We start from the raw sequence: 19,753 nt of genomic DNA on the forward strand, positions 1-19,753 counted from the left end.
CGCCTCTATGAAGGCTGACCACACCCCCTTTGGTGGGCCCCTAGTGTTGCATTCCCCGGTGGGCCCTTAATGCGCCAGTCCGACACTGGCTGTAGGTACCCTCTTGTACCAGACCGGCACATAATCACCTCTTTTGCTGCAATAGAAGATCCTTCATATAACATAATTCAGGTTATTATATCTATTAGCCTGAAGCAAGCTGGAGGATCAGTCTAACTTGGGCTTTATAGTAGCCATCTGTTTTTACAGGGAGTTAAAGATGCTCAATAGAAAGAGACCAAGCCTTCCAGGTCTATTAATTTAGGAAACCCTGATACCATAATATTGTTTTAACTGTGTCGGTTTCCAAGTTATCAAAATGTGGGCAAGTGGTGTGGATGAAAATGATTTCAACCTGTACTGCTGATGAACAAAGTAGACATCATCTTTAAAAGTCCAATACGTCCACATAACCCCACACAATACGTTCAAACAACCTCATGGTGAACATGTGCAAAAATATCTAGTTTGTGAGCACTGATCAAATGTTCTATTTCAGGAAGTAAGTTGTGTTGGTAATAACAGTATTGTGACTTATTTAAGCCTTCCCCTGTTTATAGATGACACACATACAATGATCACTGCTATGGAGTAAAGGTATGAGTGTATGTCCAGAAACTAGTCTCTGGGGGGAGAAGGGGGTTGGATTCAGACTTTATCAGGTAGCTAACACCTAAATAACTTGAGCTTCCACTGGAACATTGAGAAGGCCGTGCCCAGGAGATATCCCGATTTATATTACTGAGTGCTATCTAGCAACGGGACTCCCCAAGTCAAGACATTTCTCAACAATCCAATTGTATTTTGCAGCTAAGTACCTATTGATTTTATATTTATCTATAATAAACATTTGTATTATTCTTTTTTACATTTATAGTTGTCTGTCAGTCATTGTAATCTCACAACAGAACATAAGAGATAATGTCCATCTTGTTACATAAGTCCAGATATTTCCTCCGAGTACTATGACTTATCAGTAGATAATGAGACCATAATATTGTTCTAACTGTACAAGTTTCCAAATCGTCAAAATGCAGCAGTGTGGATGTAGATTATTTCTACCTCTACTGCTTTATGAAAAGAGGGAATATTCCAATGTGTTCCCTTAACCCCAGGAATCGTGTTTACAAGCCCCAAGGGGAAAATGCTTAGTTTTTTCTACAGTAAGTGTATTTCCTTACAAATGCACAGTTAAATAACACAACAGATAACATCTTTCTTTTCTTTCATCCCCAGGTATGTACATCAACTGCTACTGCTCTGATCCCATGATAATCTGGATCCTCACCTCATTGTAATATGTGCATCACATCTATGCAACTGTTTTTAAAAGTATGTAACAGGAATTTGTTGTCTAGCTATAACTCATGTTGTGCTGCTGATGAGTGAAGCTAGTTTATGACACTGGCCTGGCACTCATCTAGCCTAAATACCACCAATAGTTGTTTTTTTCTCTGATCAGCTGACCAATTAGCACAGATAGTAACTTATATTCTTCCCAACTATATCTTAGCATTCAGCCAAAGGCAAAACGTGTGAGGTGTTTAGGGTTTCTGACAAAGTACTATCAGTGTCCAAGATCTTGCTTCCTACTTCAAGGAGAAGATTCATAAGATCAGAGTTGAAATGGTCAGTTCTTCCTCGACAAACAAGCAGCTCAATTTCTTCCCACCACCCTCTCTTCATTTGATCCACCAAATGAAGGTGAAGTATCTACTTTCTTGTAATCTTCCTATCAGTAGATCCTTGTCTCCTGTGCTCATCCCAACCATAACTAAAACCTGTAATCTCTCACACTCCCCCTTTCCTTCATTATTCACACGCAGTAATTACTACTATTCTAAACAAAATAAATTTCAAACCCAATCTCTCTTCCAAACTGTCTCATGGTCCTTCTGGAGAGAACTACCTACACTCGCCTCACACATCTTTCCTCATACAACCTATTGTACCCGATCCAATCAGGCTTTCATACCCAACACTCCACAGAGACTGCACTGACTAAGGTTATCAGTGATTTCATAACGACTAAATCTAGAGGCCATTACTCTCTTCTAATTCTCCTGGATATCTCTGCTGCTTTTGACCACTCTCTCCTCATACAATCAATACAATCCCTAGGTCTACAAGACACTGTCCTATCCTGGTTCTCATCCTACCTATCTAATCGCTCTTTCAGTGTTAATTTCTCTGGATCCACCTCTGCTCCGCTTCCTTTATCAGTTGGGAGTATCACAAGGCTCAGTCCTAGGTCCTCTGCTATTCTCTATCTACACCACTTCTCTTGGAAAACTAATAAGCTCCTTTGGATTTCAGTATGATCTCTATGCGGATGATACACAGATCTATCTATCCTCTTTCACCATCTGTGTTGTCTTGTGTAACTGACTGTCTTTCTGCCACTTCATCCTGGATGACCTCTAGACAAACTCAAACTTTCAAAAAAAGTTAATAATATTCCCACCCACCAACAGAAGTTACCTGACATTTCTATTTCTTTTAACATGACCGTAAATCCCACCCCGCAAGCTCGCTGCCTAGATGTAATCCTTGACTCACAACTATCCTTTGTTCCCCAGATCAACTCTATAATTAAATCATATTACATACATCTAAAAAACATTTCCAGAATACGCACATATCTCACACAAGACACTGCAAAAACATTAATTCATGCACTGATCATCTCCCACATCGACTACTGCAATTCCCTCCTTACTGGTCTTCCAAATTAGACTCTCATCCCTACATCTATTTTGCACGCAGCAGCTAGATTGATTTTTCTAGCAAATCAGTCCTCCTCTGCTGAGCCACTCTGTCAGTCACTACATTGGTTGCCTGTTTTTTACCGAATCTACTAACCTACAAGGCTATCAACAAAACTGTACCTACATACATCTCCTCAGTTGTCTCAAACACCTCTATTCTGTACAAGATCTGTGTCTCTCTCATCCACTCTCATCAAATGCTCCTATTCCTGGTTACAGGACTTTTTTGGGCTGCACCAAGCTTATAATATTCCTCAACCACCCTCTTAACCTCACTAGGTTACCTTATTACCACCCTTTGCACAGCTCACACAAGACAACATTCCTGTGTGACTGGATCATATAGCCCACTAAGCACTATTTACCTTTGCATTCTGGCTGGACCAATATAAAATATGTAGCACTTACCTTCATGTATCAAACTAGATTGTAAGCTTACCTCTCTGTCAGTCTGTATTACCCAGGATTATTTTATTACTGTTTATTCCCAATTGTAAAGAGCTATGAAACATGCTGGCGCTATATGAATAAATGTTGCTGATGACCGTTCAAAGTCCAGAATATTTACTTTCTGAGCATTAATAGCCTCTTTATGAAATGTTACATTTTCCTTGGTAGCAAGCAGGCAAAAATAAGTCCAGATATTTGCCCCACAGTACTATAAATTATCAGTAGATAATGCCAAGGCTATTGGTAAGGGAGCATATGAAACGGAGGAACGTGTGGGATCTCCGGTTCCAGCTAAGTGTCAGCTGGTGAGAAGCCTCCACTCCTTGGAGTTTCAGAAGAATTCACCAATATCCTCGTGAGGAGAATCACTTTTCTAGGTAGTAAGATGTTGTTTCCAATTACAAGATTTTTGCATGATCTGAAAAATTACTGATCAGAACTCTATTAATCTCAAAATCATAGCAGAGTACCGTATATCCGTATACACAAGAATTATTACTATTACTGCACAGGGAGGATCATAGGAAATATCACACATGGTCTTATTCCATTGATTAGTAATGGACTCACTATGGTGACATCCCTTGTATTGATGTATGAGAATCACCAGAGTGTGAGGAGGAGACTGGTCAGATCTCTTGGCTGGTAGCACAATGATATGATGTGAGGAGGAGAGCAGGAGTCTAATAGGGGCTGATGGCTCCTGATGTATGAGAATCACCAGAGAGTGTGGGGAGGAGACTGGTCAGATCTCTGAGCTGGTAGCACAATGATATGATGTGAGGAGGAGAGCAGGAGTCTAATAGGGGCTGATGGTTCCTGATGTATGAGAATCACCAGAGAGTGTGAGGAGGAGACTGGTCAGATCTCTGGGCTGGTAGCACAATGATATGATGTGAGGAGGAGAGCAGGAGTCTAATAGGGGCTGATGGCTCCTGATGTATGAGAATCACCAGAGAGTGTGGGGAGGAGACTGGTCAGATCTCTGGGCTGGTAGCACAATGATATGATGTGAGGAGGAGAGCAGGAGTCTAATAGGGGCTGATGGCTCCTGATGTATGAGAATCACCAGAGAGTGTGAGGAGGAGACTGGTCAGATCTCTGGGCTGGTAGCACAATGATATGATGTGAGGAGGAGAGCAGGAGTCTAATAGGGGCTGATGGCTCCTGATGTATGAGAATCACCAGAGTGTGAGGAGGAGACTGGTCAGATCTCTGGGCTGGTAGCACAATGATATGATGTGAGGAGGAGAGCAGGAGTCTAATAGGGGCTGATGGCTCCTGATGTATGAGAATCACCAGAGAGTGTGAGGAGGAGACTGGTCAGATCTCTGGGCTGGTAGCACAATGATATGATGTGAGGAGGAGAGCAGGAGTCTAATAGGGGCTGATGGCTCCTGATGTATGAGAATCACCAGAGAGTGTGGGGAGGAGACTGGTCAGATCTCTGGGCTGGTAGCACAATGATATGATGTGAGGAGGAGAGCAGGAGTCTAATAGGGGCTGATGGCTTCTGATGTATGAGAATCACCAGAGTGTGAGGAGGAGACTGGTCAGATCTCTTGGCTGGTAGCACAATGATATGATGTGAGGAGGAGAGCAGGAGTCTAATAGGGGCTGATGGCTCCTGATGTATGAGAATCACCAGAGTGTGAGGAGGAGACTGGTCAGATCTCTTGGCTGGTAGCACAATGATATGATGTGAGGAGGAGAGCAGGAGTCTAATAGGGGCTGATGGCTCCTGATGTATGAGAATCACCAGAGTGTGAGGAGCAGACTGGTCAGATCTCTTGGCTGGTAGCACAATGATATGATGTGAGGAGGAGAGCAGGAGTCTAATAGGGGCTGATGGCTCCTGATGTATGAGAATCACCAGAGTGTGAGGAGGAGACTGGTCAGATCTCTGGGCTGGTAGCACAATGATATGATGTGAGGAGGAGAGCAGGAGTCTAATAGGGGCTGATGGCTCCTGATGTATGAGAATCACCAGAGAGTGTGGGGAGGAGACTAGTCAGATCTCTGGGCTGGTAGCACAATGATATGATGTGAGGAGGAGAGCAGGAGTCTAATAGGGGCTGATGGCTCCTGATGTATGAGAATCACCAGAGAGTGTGGGGAGGAGACTGGTCAGATCTCTGGGCTGGTAGCACAATGATATGATGCGAGGAGGAGAGCAGGAGTCTAATAGGGGCTGATGGCTCCTGATGTATGAGAATCACCAGAGAGTGTGGGGAGGAGACTGGTCAGATCTCTGGGCTGGTAGTACAATGATATGATGTGAGGAGGAGAGCAGGAGTCTAATAGGGGCTGATGGCTCCTGATGTATGAGAATCACCAGAGAGTGTGGGGAGGAAACTGGTCAGATCTCTGGGCTGGTAGTACAATGATATGATGTGAGGAGGAGAGCAGGAGTCTAATAGGGGCTGATGGCTCCTGATGTATGAGAATCACCAGAGAGTGTGGGGAGGAAACTGGTCAGATCTCTGGGCTGGTAGTACAATGATATGATGTGAGGAGGAGAGCAGGAGTCTAATAGGGGCTGATGGCTCCTGATGTATGAGAATCACCAGAGAGTGTGGGGAGGAGACTGGTCAGATCTCTGGGCTGGTAGAACAATGATATGATGTGAGGAGGAGAGCATGAGTCTAATAGGGTCTGATGGCTCCTGATGTATGAGAATCACAAGAGAGTGTGGGGAGGAGACTGGTCAGATCTCTGGGCTGGTAGCACAATGATATGATGTGAGGAGGAGAGCAGGAGTCTAATAGGGGCTGATGGCTCCTGATGTATGAGAATCACCAGAGAGTGTGGGGAGGAGACTGGTCAGATCTCTGGGCTGGTAGTACAATGATATGATGTGAGGAGGAGAGCAGGAGTCTAATAGGGGCTGATGGCTCCTGATGTATGAGAATCACCAGAGTGTGTGGGGAGGAGACTGGTCAGATCTCTGGTCTGGTAGAACAATGATATGATGTGAGGAGGAGAGCAGGAGACTAATAGGGGCTGATGGCTCCTGACTCCCCCACTGGGCAGATATATTTCCTCATTAGTTTGTACTGACAGAGGAGGATGTAGAATAAGAGATTGTTGTAGTGACTGAACAAGGAGAATATGTGACTCTTTTCTGTAATAAGTGTTTATTACTGACCTGTGCTGATATCTGTAGGGATTTCCTCCTCCTTACACTGCTGATCACCCCTCACATACGTCTCTTCTTCTCCCTCTATATCTTCTACCTTAATGTCAGTCAGGTACTGAACCTAATTAAACCACAAAGCAATAAGATAACACTTTAATAATGTCTGATTACATCTTCATATAGTGAAAAGTCACTTTGGTATTTGGTGAGACCCTAAGTCCCATCTACCTGATACTCCTGTGGGATACTGTGATTTTCCTCTGTACAATCCTGTGAATAAAGAGGACGGGGACATCTCTCTGGGGTATTTCTGTTACTGGATCCATCTGTAGGAGACACACAGTGACTGAATACATTGTTTATATGAGATTATCAGATGATGTGTATCTAGGTGGCCTCATAACAGCTCTCTCCCCTGTAAATAAAGTCTCCTCTTACCCAGTGATGTGAGGGGCTGGTGATCCTCCATCATCACGTCCTTGTACAGATCCTTGTGTTCTTCTAAATACTCCCATTCCTCCATGGAGAAATAGACAGTGACATCCTGACACCTTATAGGAACCTGACACACACAATGATACAGTCATCACCCAGACACATCCCCTGGTGTTACTGTATAATGTCCCATTCCCAGCAGTCACCTCTCCTGTCAGCAGCTGAATGATCTTGTTGGTCAGTTCCAGGATCTTCTGGTCATTGTTCCTCTCATGTATTAGAGAGCGAGGAGGAGGCACCGTGATGGGACTGTCGGTGAATATTCCTGACACACAGGGATGGTTACTGGGAGTCTCACTCTCCCTAGAAGTCTTCTTCACTACTGTGTAATCCTGTTTATGAAGAGAGACATCAATAATAAGGTAAATGAAAAATCCACCTATTTGTTGATATTTTTAGGGGTTAAGTGTGCAAATAACCGCCGCCGACACAGATGAATCACCTGCTTTACAGAGTCGCACAATCGGCAAGATGACGTGGGAGTGGGAGCTGGCCGGACACTGAAGGTGGCAGGTGAGGGAAGCGTTATATACCCTCTACTAGAGAGTGAATATAGGAAACAGGTAGGACATGGACAGGATTTGTAAATGAATCCCTTCTTGTCTATTTAGTCCATCCCCTCATTGTATAATGTCATTACACCTAAAATTCAGCAATGGCTGCAATCATCATCATCAGTTATTTATATAGCGCCACTAATTCCGCAGCGCTGTACAGAGAACGCACTCAGATCAGCCCCTGCCCCCATTGGGGCTTACAGTCTAAATTCCCTAATATACACACACACAGACAGAGAGAGAGATTATGGTCAATTTGATAGCAGCCAATTAACCTATCAGTATGTTTTTGGAGTGTGGGAGGAAACCGGAGCACCCGGAGGAAACCCACGTAAGCACAGGGAGAACATACAAACTCCACACCGATAGGCCATGGTCGGGAATCGAAATCATGACCCCAGTACTGTTAGGTAGGAGTGCTAACCACTAAGCCATGGTGCGGTGGTAACACTTTTTTTGGAGAAATTTATTTAGTATATTAACAGGATTGAGGTAACTATGGAATTCATGGCTGAAATGAGCCAATCACATATATCCTTTTTGGATTTAACTGTTTATATAGATGAAAATAGAATTAAAAACAAAACTTACTATAAAGATGTGAATTGTGACAATTTTGTACCACCTTCTAGCAACCAATTAGGTCGATGGATATACAGTATTCCGGGCAGTCAGTTCAGACGTATAAAACATAACTGTACTGATACAGAAGTATTTGATACACAAAGTGAGATGCTTAAGAATCAATGTCTGAAACAAAAATACAATGAAAATAAAGTCAACAAGGCCCTGGAAGAAGTTAAAAAAAATAGAGAGAACTACTGTATTGAACTAAGATAAAGACCATCCTGAAGTGGAAGATATAAAATGTATCACTCAGTGCAACAGTAATATAGGGGCGTTTAAATCCATTATTCAAAAACATTGGCATGTTTTGCGTGTGGATGAAGACTGTAATCAAGTAATTACGGATAAACCCCACATTGTTTATAAGAAAGCTAAGAACGTGAAGACCACCTTGACTAATAATTACATTACGCCCCTAATGAAAAATCAGGATAGGACATGCAATAGAGGTTTCTTCTCTTGTCTGAATTATAGTGCATGCAGAAATACGGGCCCCAAGCAGACCAAACCCATCGTGAAGGGTACATCGAATACAAATGAAAAGAACTTCAAAATACAAAAACGGATTACGTGCAATTCAGAAGGCGTCATCTACGTGTTAGAATGTCCTTGCGGACTACAATATGCAGGGATGACTGAAAGGAAATTAAACATAAGAATAGCAGAACACATATACAATATTAGAAGCGGATTGAAAACCCATAGAGTGTGAGACCATTTCCTCAATGTACATAATAAGGATCCCAGACAATTAAAATTCATGGGAGTACACGGGCAGAATCCAGGTGGATATTTAATCTAAAAAACCGAACTCTACATGGACTCAACTTAGATTTTGATTTGAGTCACTTTTTATAATTATTTTGTTATAATTTTACTTATATTAATCTAACTGCCGTTTGTGCATTTTATCATAGATTTTTATTATCATTGTTTTAATAATCTTCAATTATATATCTCAATCCAATTGATGGATTTGCATATCTTATATTGATATCTCAGTTATTTTATTTGAATAATGTGGAATAGGGAAGAGCCTATAAATAGCCTCCTTTCACCAGAACAGTATCCTTGATAAAGTCCCGTAGCGGATGAAATGAAGACAGCTAGACAGAAAGGACATCGTAACTACCCAGTGCAGTCCCGCAGCGAGTCCTAGAAACCGCGAATTATGCAGATTTTCAGCATTCAACTACAGCGGTCTATGGCATACCCTATATCGGACGGACATCGCCTCTGGACCTGGTTCATCTTCTCTTTAAAGGGTAAGAATAGAGAGTTAGGCTGTGAGGGTGAGATTGTATCTGGATAGTGGCTTCCGTTTGCTCCACTACATATACTGTGCAAAAAGCTTAAACATTAACCCGTAATATTTGGTCTGTCTTATTACTCTTCGCCTGATCAGTTTGTTGATATTTCACATCTTGACTATATTTTGTGCTCTTTTATTGTATCTATTAACTCTATTTGTAATAGGAGCAGCATATATGGTCTGCTAATTGGAGAGCGCTCCCCTTGATGTCTATTCCTACATTTGTAGATCGTTCCCTTAAATAAGTATTGGAAAACTAAAAGCTGGAATCTTAGATGGCCCTCAAATTCGTAAACTTTCCAAGGAGTCTAATTTTACAAAATTTATAAATGGTGTTGCAACTTCTGCTTGGTTCAGTTATGTCTCAGTTGTCAAGAACTTCTTGGGTTAGCACAAAGACAATTGGGCAGCACAGTGGCCTAGTGGTTAGCACTTCTGCCTCACAGCGCTGGGGTCATGAGTTAAATTCCCGACCATGGCCTTATCTGTATGGAGTTTGCATGTTCTCCCTGTGTATGCGTGGGTTTCCTCCGGGTGCTCCGGTTTCCTCCCACACTCCAAAAACATACTGGTAGGTTAATTGGCTGCTATTAAAATTAATTGGCTGCTATCAAAATTGACCCTAGTCTCTATCTGTCTGTCCCCCTCTCTGTCTGTGTGAGTGTGTCTATATTAGGGAATTTAGACTGTAAGCTCCAATAGGGCAGGGACTGATGTGAATGAGTTCTCTGTACAGCGCTGCGGAATTAGTGGCACTATATAAATAAATGATGATGATGATGAATTATGTAGAACTGGTGCAAGACATGCTCACAAATTTAAAAAAATGTAGGTACTAACATGAGCCACTTACACAGATTTCTGGATAATGTTGGTGATTTTAGTGAGAAAAAGGGGAAGAGGTTTTATCAAGATATAAAGCTGATGGAGGAAAGGTATCAAGGCAGATGGGGCGGACTACATGATGGCCAAGATTGTCCTGATCACCCATGTGATGATACCGGGTTTAATGTAACCCTCACATCTGGCCTAACAAGGTTCAAAATCACCCAGGCAAATATCCGAAATATAATAAATTGGTTTATTTAACAAAATGGTTTCACCAAACAGCAATAAACATATTTAACTAATAACCTGCAACAAACAACACTACAGTCTGGCACAGACAACCAACAGGGTACAATAAACCCCTCACCAGTTTCCTGCCACTCTCAGTCTGTGAGAAACGAGGCAGAGACTGGTTGAGGTGATATTAATATCTCGCTTTATCACAACTATGCATTAATTGTAATTATCCCAATCAGCTTTCTATGTTTATTATTATACAGAATAAAATGCCATTATGAATTTCATGTGTTTGACACAATTTCAATGCGATTTGCCAGTAGGCTCTGTCTGACCATTACATTTTTATGCTTTTCAATGGGGTATCAATTATCTCAAAAATTAGAGCCAATCTAGCAAAAGCGATATCATATTCGGAATCAGCACCACAAAGTTACCCCAAAAAATAATAAAACAAGTGCTGACCGGTGTTATTTATCTAGTGCATTCTAGAAGAAGATCGAAGGTTATTTCGGGCAACAACTACACATTTCCTATTTTCAGAAGGTCTGATAAATCTATCCCTAGAGCTCATTCTGCCAAAAACGGCAAAGTCAGAACAGATGGAATTTGTTCCTGGCCATGTGGTCCAAGCTAATCCTTTAGGCTTCACACTCTGCTATCCCGTCTGTGCTGCTGTCAACAGACACCGGAAAGTCGTAGGACAGAATTCATTGGGACTTTATGTTAGGCCTGTTGGGACATTTGAGGCTTGGTGAAACAGGTAAAACAGGACACCACAAGATCCATGCCCTGAGTAAATCAACAGTGACCTCTCGGACTCAGTTGAAATCATGAACGGCATCAGACAAGGACGCCCACTTTCACCATTGATCTCTGTACGGTGTATAGAGGCCTTGTCAAGAGCCATAAGAACAAACTCTGATAATTTAGGAATGTGGGTGGGAGACAAGTAGCATTGGCACTGTTGGTAGATGACCTCCTAGCAGTGATTACAAATCCCATCATTTCAATATCAAACCAAGGGGGATATTCAATTGTTCGGCTTGACGGCCGAAATACTCGCGTTCTAAAACTATTACCGTTAATACGGTAATTACTCGCTGAATTTCAGCTCGCGGCGCCCTGAGTTGCGAGCTGAAATTCAGCGAGTAAATTACCGTATGAATGGTTTTTAAGCGCAATTTTACCGTATTAACGGTAATAGTTTTAGAGCGCGAGTTTTTCGGCCGTCAAGCCGAACAATTGAATCCCCCCCTCTAGTGTTCGAGTTCCAGAAATTTGGGGATTATTCAAATTTCAAAATCAATTACTCAAAATCGGTTGCTCTCTACTTCAGCACCCCCCTGGTGTCATCAAAGGCCTGAAACACTTTTGCTTTCTAATGGCACCCATCCTAAATTAAGTATTATGGGGTGATTGTGACAGGATTCACCACCTATGCCACCATGTCTGTTGTTGCTGGGAACCGGCTGGGCTTACTTTGCCACCGTTCCCTTTCGTTATCCCAAATGCGCCCTCTAGCCGCAGTGGGAGGGGCTTACAAATGCTGCCACCACTGGACTCCTTACCGGCATCCAGTACCGGGTTCCTTCTGGGTAACTGTCACTGCTAGGGTTCACCCTCGCTGGTACACTTGGGCTGGTACCCCTGACCGCTTACTATGGATCAGGGTGCTGTAGATGGATCCCCCCCCTGACCTATCACACTGGTCAGAGCTGCTGGGTAGCAGGCAGAGCGGTGGTGCTGGGAACTGGGTCCAAACCTCAGACAGACGGAAACGGATTCGATTTTGAGTCTAATCTGTAGGTCACAGGATTTTCAGCATGAAAGACGTTTTCAAGCAGGTCTTTGAAGCAAGTGATGTATATTTGCAGTCACACTGATTAAAGGTACCAGTGATCGGGTCAGAATAATGATACATTTCAGTGTACAAGGTCTCTCTTTTTATACAGTTAGGACACAGCCTCACAGGGTAAACCAGCCCCCTGAGGTCTGAGATATTTTTAGTATCAGGATGTAATATGTTTCCCAAACATGGATTTACATGCAAAGCAAAGCTAAAAATATTTACACTACTCTGTTATGTGCTAAAACTTGATGCTTGCATTATCTGAGATGCAGCTATGCCAGACAGCCAGGCAGCGACCCCCTGCTGGGTATACATGATAAACAGATGTTTATCACTTCACATAAATACTTACTTAGCATTTCCTGCTATCAGCAAACAGACTCCCTCTAGCAAAGTTACAAACCCAAACAATGACACTTCCATACAAAACACATCCCAATGTAACACGATAAGTGCATTTCAAATTATACATTGGTGCCTGCACCTGATTGAAATACATTTCTGCAATAAATTATTTCTACATGATCCAGCCACAAATACATTATTTACAAGTGATCCAGTCACAGTGATCATAAAAAAAATGCGTCTCAGACCGTCAATGCCAACTTCGCAAGAACCATATGCAATCAGCTAAAACTGTGGAGAAATAAAACCGTTTCCTGGATAAATAGCATCAACATCATAAACATGAATATCCTCCCAGAAATACTATATCTCTTACAGACTCTATACACATATACCTATACACACATACACCTATACACATATACCTATACACACATACACCTACACACATACCTATACACATATACACCTACACACATACACCTACACACATATACCTATACACACATACACCTACACACACACACACCTACACACACACATACCTATACACACATACACCTACACACATATACCTATACACACATACACCTACACACATATACCTATACACACATACACCTACACACACATACCTATACACACACATACACCTATACACACATACCTATACACACATACACCTACACACACATACCTATACACACATACACCTACACACATATACCTACACACATATACCTACACACACATACCCCTACACACACACACACACACACACACACACACACACCTATACACACATACACCTACACACACATACACCTACACACACATACACCTACACACACATACCTATACACACATACACACATACCTATACACACACATACACCTATACACACACATACACCTATACCTATACACACACATACACCTATACACACACATACACCTATACCTATACACACACATACACCTATACACACATACTTATACACACATACCTACATACATACCTATACACATATACACCTACACACATACACCTATACACACACATACACCTATACACACACATACACCTATACACACATACCTATACACACATACACACATACCTATACACACATACAACTACACACACATACCTATACACACACATACCTATACACACATACACCCATACCTATACACACATACTTATACACACACGTACCTACACACACGTACCTACACACACGTACCTACACACACGTACCTACACACACACGTACCTATACACACACCCGCAAATAGTTCATAGAAGAGACTTGAGAGTGGTGACATCCTATACAGGAGAATGCATCTAGGAGGTATCCAACTCCCTCATTTCACCACCTACTATGATACTGTCATGCTAGGCAGGATTCTGGAGTTGACAAGGGAGAACAATCAGTGGGTAGTAATAGTGGAATCGCAAAAGTTTTGCCATGGCTTTCCACACTGCCCACTTTATAGCACCCAACAATTAACCATAATTTGGCATGATGAAGCAACTACAGGAGCAAATAGACATCTCCTCATTAATCTCCCCTCTTACACAACTGTTTGCTAACCCAACATTTTCCCCAGTAGCTCCTAAAAGACTATTTAGGCTTTGGTTACAAGTGGGGGTCTCCTGCATTGGCCAGCTGGTCGGGCCATGGGTGTTCTCCCGTATGGGAACATCCAGGCCAAATGGGTTGTCACAAAAGTTACCTACTCCACATTCCTGTGCCGCTGATTCACTCTGCATCTGTGTAAAGGTCAGTACTTCCTGCGTTGGGTGGTCATATGATTGTGGCTGGGTGGAGGCATATTCAAAGCTGCAGAGTATATAAAACTCACTCTGACACTGTCAGAGAATTAGGTTTCCACACAAGTCTGACTCCATTATGCTGCAGAATCTGAGCTTTCTTGTGCTTTTCCCTTAGTTTGCTTCTCTGCCTATTAGCTCCTCGTGCACCAGTCCTTGCTTGAATTTGATCACTCTCTTTCGGATCCTGATTTTGTACTGTACTACCGCCTGTGTACCAGTTCCCGGCTTGTTATTGGACTTCCCTTCTGCATACTGCTTTTGATCCTCGCTACTGCAAGTGTACCAGTCCTTGGCTTGCTGACCTGCCTCTGGATTACCCATCCTCAGACCAAACCGCGATGGATCTGGCGGACAATCCCTCTCACAGGGACCTCCTGCAACACTTGGAAGGGAGAGTTGAGAGCGTTGTCACAGACTCCCTCACCTTTCCAGTCATAGCCATCGCCCCGGCCCACTCTGTCAACCCCCGTCGCTCCAAACCCCAACCCTGGCACTCCAAATTTACCCGCTTCCTCCAAAAATGCTCCTGCACGGCTGAACGATACTGGAGAAAATCCCGCTCCCTGGCTGATTTTCTCCATTTTAAGTTCATCCTCTCTTCCTATAGCTCCGCCCTCTCTCTAGCCAAACAATCTTTCTTTAAATCCCTCATCTCCTCCCAGTCCTCCAACCCCCGCCGCCTCTTCGCCACCTTCAACACTCTCCTGTCCCCCCCCTGATAATCTCCTGATAACAGTGATGTCACAGACTCCCTCACCTCTCCGGTCATATCCTGTTATATTACTACAGATAACAGTGATGTCAGAGACTCCCTCATCTCTCCAGTCATATCCCTGTTATATTACTACAGATAACAGTGATGTCACAGGGTTACTCACCTCTCCAGTCATATTCTGTTATATTACTACAGATAACAGTGATGTCACAGACTCCCTCACCTCTCCAGTCATATCCTGTTATATTACTACAGATAACAGTGATGTCACAGACTCCCTCACCTCCCCAGTCATATCCCTGTTATATTACTACAGATAACAGTGATGTCACAGACTCCCTCACCTCTCCAGTCATACCCCTGTTATATTACTACAGATAACAGTGATGTCACAGACTCCCTCACCTCTCCAGTCATATCCTGTTATATTACTACAGATAACAGTGATGTCACAGACTCCCTCACCTCTCCAGTCATATCCTGTTATATTACTACAGATAACAGTGATGTCACAGACTCCCTCACCTCTCCAGTCATATCCCTGTTATATTACTACAGATAACAGTGATGTCACAGACTCCCTCACCTCTCCAGTCATATCCTGTTATATTACTACAGATAACAGTGATGTCACAGACTCCCTCACCTCTCCAGTCATATCCTGTTATATTACTACAGATAACAGTGATGTCACAGACTCCCTCACCTCTCCAGTCATATCCTGTTATATTACTACAGATAACAGTGATGTCACAGACTCCCTCACCTCTCCGGTCATATCCTGTTATATTACTACAGATAACAGTGATGTCACAGGGTTACTCACCTCTCCAGTCATATCCTGTTATATTACTACAGATAACAGTGATGTCACAGACTCCCTCACCTCTCCAGTCATATCCCTGTTATGTTACTACAGATAACAGTGATGTCAGAGACTCCCTCATCTCTCCAGTCATATCCCTGTTATATTACTACAGATAACAGTGATGTCACAGACTCCCTCACCTCTGCAGTCATATCCCTGTTATATTACTACAGATAACAGTGATGTCACAGACTCCCTCACCTCTCCAGTCATATCCTGTTATATTACTACAGATAACAGTGATGTCACAGACTCCCTCACCTCTCCAGTCATATCCTGTTATATTACTACAGATAACAGTGATGTCACAGACTCCCTCACCTCCCCAGTCATATCCCTGTTATATTACTACAGATAACAGTGATGTCACAGACTCCCTCACCTCTCCAGTCATATCCTGTTATATTACTACAGATAACAGTGATGTCACAGACTCCCTCACCTCTCCAGTCATATCCTGTTATATTACTACAGATAACAGTGATATCATAGACTCCCTCACCTCTCCAGTCATATCCCTGTTATATTACTACAGATAACAGTGATGTCAGAGACTCCCTCACCTCTCCAGTCATATCCCTGTTATATTACTACAGATAACAGTGATGTCACAGACTCCCTCACCTCTCCAGTCATATCCTGTTATATTACTACAGGTAACAGTGATGTCACAGACTCCCTCACCTCTCCAGTCATATCCTGTTATATTACTACAGATAACAGTGATGTCACAGACTCCCTCACCTCTCCAGTCACATCCTGTTATATTACTACAGATAACAGTGATGTCACAGACTCCCTCACCTCTCCAGTCATATCCCTGTTATATTACTACAGATAACAGTGATGTCACAGACTCCCTCACCTCTCCAGTCATATCCTGTTATATTACTACAGATAACAGTGATGTCACAGACTCCCTCACCTCTCCAGTCATATCCTGTTATATTACTACAGATAACAGTGATGTCACAGACTCCCTCACCTCTCCGGTCATATCCCTGTTATATTACTACAGATAACAGTGATGTCACAGACTCCCTCACCTCTCCAGTCATATCCTGTTATATTACTACAGATAACAGTGATATCACAGACTCCCTCACCTCTCCAGTCATATCCTGTTATATTACTACAGATAACAGTGATGTCACAGACTCCCTCACCTCTCCAGTCATATCCTGTTATATTACTACAGATAACAGTGATGTCACAGACTCCCTCACCTCTCCGGTCATATCCTGTTATATTACTACAGATAACAGTGATGTCACAGACTCCCTCACCTCTCCGGTCATATCCTGTTATATTACTACAGATAATAGTGATGTCACAGACTCCCTCACCTCTCCAGTCATATCCTGTTATATTACTACAGATAACAGTGATATCACAGACTCCCTCACCTCTCCAGTCATATCCTGTTATATTACTACAGATAACAGTGATGTCACAGACTCCCTCACCTCTCCAGTCATATCCTGTTATATTACTACAGATAACAGTGATGTCACAGACTCCCTCACCTCTCCGGTCATATCCTGTTATATTACTACAGATAACAGTGATGTCACAGACTCCCTCACCTCTCCGGTCATATCCTGTTATATTACTACAGATAACAGTGATGTCACAGACTCCCTCACCTCTCCAGTCATATCCCTGTTATATTACTACAGATAACAGTGATGTCAGAGACTCCCTCACCTCTCCAGTCATATCCCTGTTATATTACTACAGATAACAGTGATGTCACAGACTCCCTCACCTCTCCAGTCATATCCTGTTATATTACTACAGATAACAGTGATGTCACAGACTCCCTCACCTCTCCAGTCATATCCTGTTATATTACTACAGATAACAGTGATATCATAGATTCCCTCACCTCTCCAGTCATATCCTGTTATATTACTACAGATAACAGTGATGTCACAGACTCCCTCACCTCTCCGGTCATATCCTGTTATATTACTACAGATAACAGTGATGTCACAGACTCCCTCACCTCTCCAGTCATATCCCTGTTATATTACTACAGATAACAGTGATGTCAGAGACTCCCTCACCTCTCCAGTCATATCCCTGTTATATTACTACAGATAACAGTGATGTCACAGACTCCCTCACCTCTCCAGTCATATCCTGTTATATTACTACAGATAACAGTGATGTCACAGACTCCCTCACCTCCCCAGTCATATCCCTGTTATATTACTACAGATAACAGTGATGTCACAGACTCCCTCACCTCTCCAGTCATATCCTGTTATATTACTACAGATAACAGTGATGTCACAGACTCCCTCACCTCTCCAGTCATATCCTGTTATATTACTACAGATAACAGTGATGTCACAGACTCCCTCACCTCTCCAGTCATATCCTGTTATATTACTACAGATAACAGTGATATCATAGACTCCCTCACCTCTCCAGTCATATCCCTGTTATATTACTACAGATAACAGTGATATCATAGATTCCCTCACCTCTCCAGTCATATCCTGTTATATTACTACAGATAACAGTGATGTCACAGACTCCCTCACCTCTCCAGTCATATCCTGTTATATTACTACAGATAACAGTGATGTCACAGACTCCCTCACCTCTCCAGTCATATCCCTGTTATATTACTACAGATAACAGTGATGTCACAGACTCCCTCACCTCCCCAGTCATATTCCTGTTATATTACTACAGATAATAGTGATGTCACAGACTCCCTCACCTCTCCAGTCATATCCCTGTTATATTACTACAGATAACAGTGATATCACAGACTCCCTCACCTCTCCAGTCATATCCCTGTTATATTACTACAGATAACAGTGATGTCACAGACTCCCTCACCTCTCCAGTCATATCCTGTTATATTACTACAGATAATAGTGATGTCACAGACTCCTCACCTCTCCAGTCATATCCTGTTATATTACTACAGATAACAGTGATGTCACAGACTCCCTCACCTCCCCAGTCATATTCCTGTTATATTACTACAGATAATAGTGATGTCACAGACTCCCTCACCTCTCCAGTCATATCCCTGTTATATTACTACAGATAACAGTGATGTCACAGACTCCCTCACCTCTCCAGTCATATCCTGTTATATTACTACAGATAACAGTGATGTCACAGACTCCCTCACCTCTCCGGTCATATCCTGTTATATTACTACAGATAACAGTGATGTCACAGACTCTCTCACCTCTCCAGTCATATCCTGTTATATTACTACAGATAATAGTGATGTCACAGACTCCCTCACCTCTCCAGTCATATCCTGTTATATTACTACAGATAACAGTGATGTCACAGACTCCCTCACCTCTCCAGTCATATCCTGTTATATTACTACAGATAACAGTGATGTCACAGACTCCCTCACCTCTCCGGTCATATCCTGTTATATTACTACAGATAACAGTGATGTCACAGACTCCCTCACCTCTCCAGTCATATCCTGTTATATTACTACAGATAATAGTGATGTCACAGACTCCCTCACCTCTCCAGTCATATCCCTGTTATATTACTACAGATAACAGTGATGTCACAGACTCTCTCACCTCTCCAGTCATATCCTGTTATATTACTACAGATAACAGTGATGTCACAGACTCTCTCACCTCTCCAGTCATATCCCTGTTATATTACTACAGATAACAGTGA

The 19,753-nt window shown here is 42.5% G+C and overlaps 1 protein-coding gene across 4 annotated transcripts in view; it reads right to left on the reverse strand.

Moving 5' to 3' along the window:
* Positions 1 to 19,753, reverse strand: part of LOC142160089 (uncharacterized) — a 122,090-nt gene that overhangs the window by 9,819 nt on the left and 92,518 nt on the right. For 3 of the 4 annotated variants that reach the window (XM_075215022.1, XM_075215020.1, XM_075215021.1), the window contains 4 exons: positions 7,038 to 7,223; positions 6,835 to 6,958; positions 6,625 to 6,722; positions 6,406 to 6,517 (listed from right to left, as the gene is read on the reverse strand). In XM_075215022.1, coding sequence (XP_075071123.1) covers positions 6,406 to 6,517; positions 6,625 to 6,722; positions 6,835 to 6,958; positions 7,038 to 7,223 — 520 coding nt within the window. The remainder of the gene's footprint in view (positions 1 to 6,405; positions 6,518 to 6,624; positions 6,723 to 6,834; positions 6,959 to 7,037; positions 7,224 to 19,753) is intronic. The other variant, XM_075215023.1, reaches the window with a different exon arrangement.

Source organism: Mixophyes fleayi, chromosome 6 (assembly GCF_038048845.1).
Source record: "Mixophyes fleayi isolate aMixFle1 chromosome 6, aMixFle1.hap1, whole genome shotgun sequence".
Taxonomy (NCBI): Eukaryota; Metazoa; Chordata; class Amphibia; order Anura; family Limnodynastidae; genus Mixophyes; species Mixophyes fleayi.